This window comes from Pundamilia nyererei, unplaced genomic scaffold (genome assembly GCF_000239375.1).
Source record: "Pundamilia nyererei isolate P.nyererei 1_Seehausen unplaced genomic scaffold, PunNye1.0 scaffold00292, whole genome shotgun sequence".
NCBI classification, from domain to species: domain Eukaryota; kingdom Metazoa; phylum Chordata; class Actinopteri; order Cichliformes; family Cichlidae; genus Pundamilia; species Pundamilia nyererei.
Window position 1 is genome coordinate 600,610 of NW_005187693.1, and position 1,975 is coordinate 602,584.

General features: G+C 49.0%; 1 protein-coding gene across 1 annotated transcript; it reads right to left on the reverse strand.

Annotated features, from left to right (window-relative positions):
- Positions 1-16: 16 nt before the first annotated feature.
- Positions 17-1,531, reverse strand: bmp15 (bone morphogenetic protein 15; the record flags this gene model as incomplete). The annotated part of the gene is made up of 1 exon (XM_005750933.2): positions 17-1,531. A coding segment is annotated over one exon (1,035 nt), but the record flags the coding sequence as incomplete, so codon positions are not given.
- Between the last annotated feature and the right edge of the window lie 444 nt (positions 1,532-1,975).

Here is a 1,975-nt window from a genome sequence, read left to right on the forward strand (position 1 = left end):
GTCCTGTAGATTAAGGTTGAATACTGAGATTTTACATTTATTCTGTTTAAATCTTATACGTAGACTGGTGTTTACCCAAAGTTAGTTTATGTATTTGTACATTTGTTATATTTTTGGGACGTTTGGGATAATAATCATTCAGGGTGACCTAACCTGCTTTTTAGTGATCCATAATTTCATCAGCAGTATATTCATCTACAAAGTGCTTTTGGCCACAGAGGGTTTACAGTACAGTCATTGCACACTGGAAAGTAAGGGCTTTCTTCTGTCTGCAGATCCCGCATTCACATTCAGCATCCACCTTGCTTCAACAGGGACCATGAAACCACACGGAAACCACAACAGCAGCTTCCTCCCTCCAGCATAAAGCTTGTTGTGGTTAGCTGCCAAGCTGAAGCTCAAAACAGTGTCCCATCAGAAATTCTATTTAAGTCTCTTTTTCCTCCCCCACAGTGCAAAGCATATTTAAATCACTTAGACGTGCTCCTCCAAGTCTCTAGCGACACGTGCAGGACTCTGCCACCATGTCGTCCAGCTCCTTGTACTCCACCTTCTTCTTTTGCACGACCAGCACGCTCATGGGCATGTACTTGTAGGGCACGCAGGACGGAGGAGGGACGTCCCCGACGCCCAGGTCATTGATGAGTGTCTGGATTATGGCATGGTTGGGGGAATGGTAGCCATAGTGGAGCACCCTCGGGCAGTCGCCCTGGCAGAACCGAGGGTTGTAGACGGGCGGGGCGATAAAGTAGTGGCCCCAGCCGAGTTCATCGAAAGACAGGCGGAAAGAGTGGAGCTTGCATCGGTTTTTGGGTGTGTTGGTTTTGTGTTTGTAGCTGGGGATATCAGAGACGATCAAGGATGAGGTGGGGGTGGAGAAAGATGAAGAGGAAGTGGGGGCATTCTTTAGTGCGTCAAGTGAAGGATCCTGAGGCTCTGAAGAATCTTTGGAGCGACGGCGGCGGTGAAGCGAAAAATGCCACTGCCCAATTTGCCTCATGATGCCTTCCCCTTCCGTGCCAAGCAGTTCTCCCATCCAGTCCTTCACCTCCCTCTCCTCCTCCAGGTACAGAAGAAGAGAGGGAACTTCGAGGTGAGGTTCACCGATCCAGCGTGTCCTCCCTCGAGACAGAATCCTCCACCACCGCAGGAGGCCGTTGCTCTCTTCAGCTAGCTCAGGTTCTGTGCACCAGTACTGGGCAGTGAGGGTCAAGTGCCTCCCCCGGCCTCGATCCTTCCCACGCAGGACGTGGCTGCTGATGTGTGCAGTGATGTCCGTCTCCGTCCACCGCTCGTGAGGCTCCAAGGTGACCAGACTCTCTGCACCCAGCGCGGTGATCTGAGCCCTGCAGCGGGGCGGCTGGACGGCCTGTTCGCTGCTCAAGTTTGTGGAGGAAGAAGAGGGCGGAGAAGAGCGAAGGTGAACAAAAGAAGCTCTCACCAGTCGCTCTGAGGGGAGGGTGTCGAGGTTGTACTGCACCGTGAAGGTGTAGCAGTGGTCTGAAGAAAAGGAGGAGGAGACAAAGTCAATAAATCAGCATCAGTCATATCGATCCCTCACTGACTGCTTCAAGTCCTTTGAGCAAAGCAGAGCCAACATTAATATATGTAAAAGTTGTTGTGCAGTACAAAATAATGTAGCGTTTAAGTTTCAGGTTCACAAGTTCTTAAAGAGATTTTTACAAAATGTACTTAAATGCGTCCTGAAGATGTTCCAGCTGCTGAAACACCTTAAATATCACTTAAATATCTTTATAGTAAAAATGTCTGTCAGAAAAATGTTTGTGTGAGCCCCCCCACCCCCACCCCCTTAATCATTGAACCCAATTAACTCTGCTTTATATAAAACATGGGTGTAGTGACAATTCTGTTCAGTCAAACTTCTTTTTTGCAGCCCCTGCTGACCACTAGGAAGATTTAAGACTCTTCTGTAGTCCAGTTCACCCTGGACTGATCACCAAGCTTTCATAGCCTA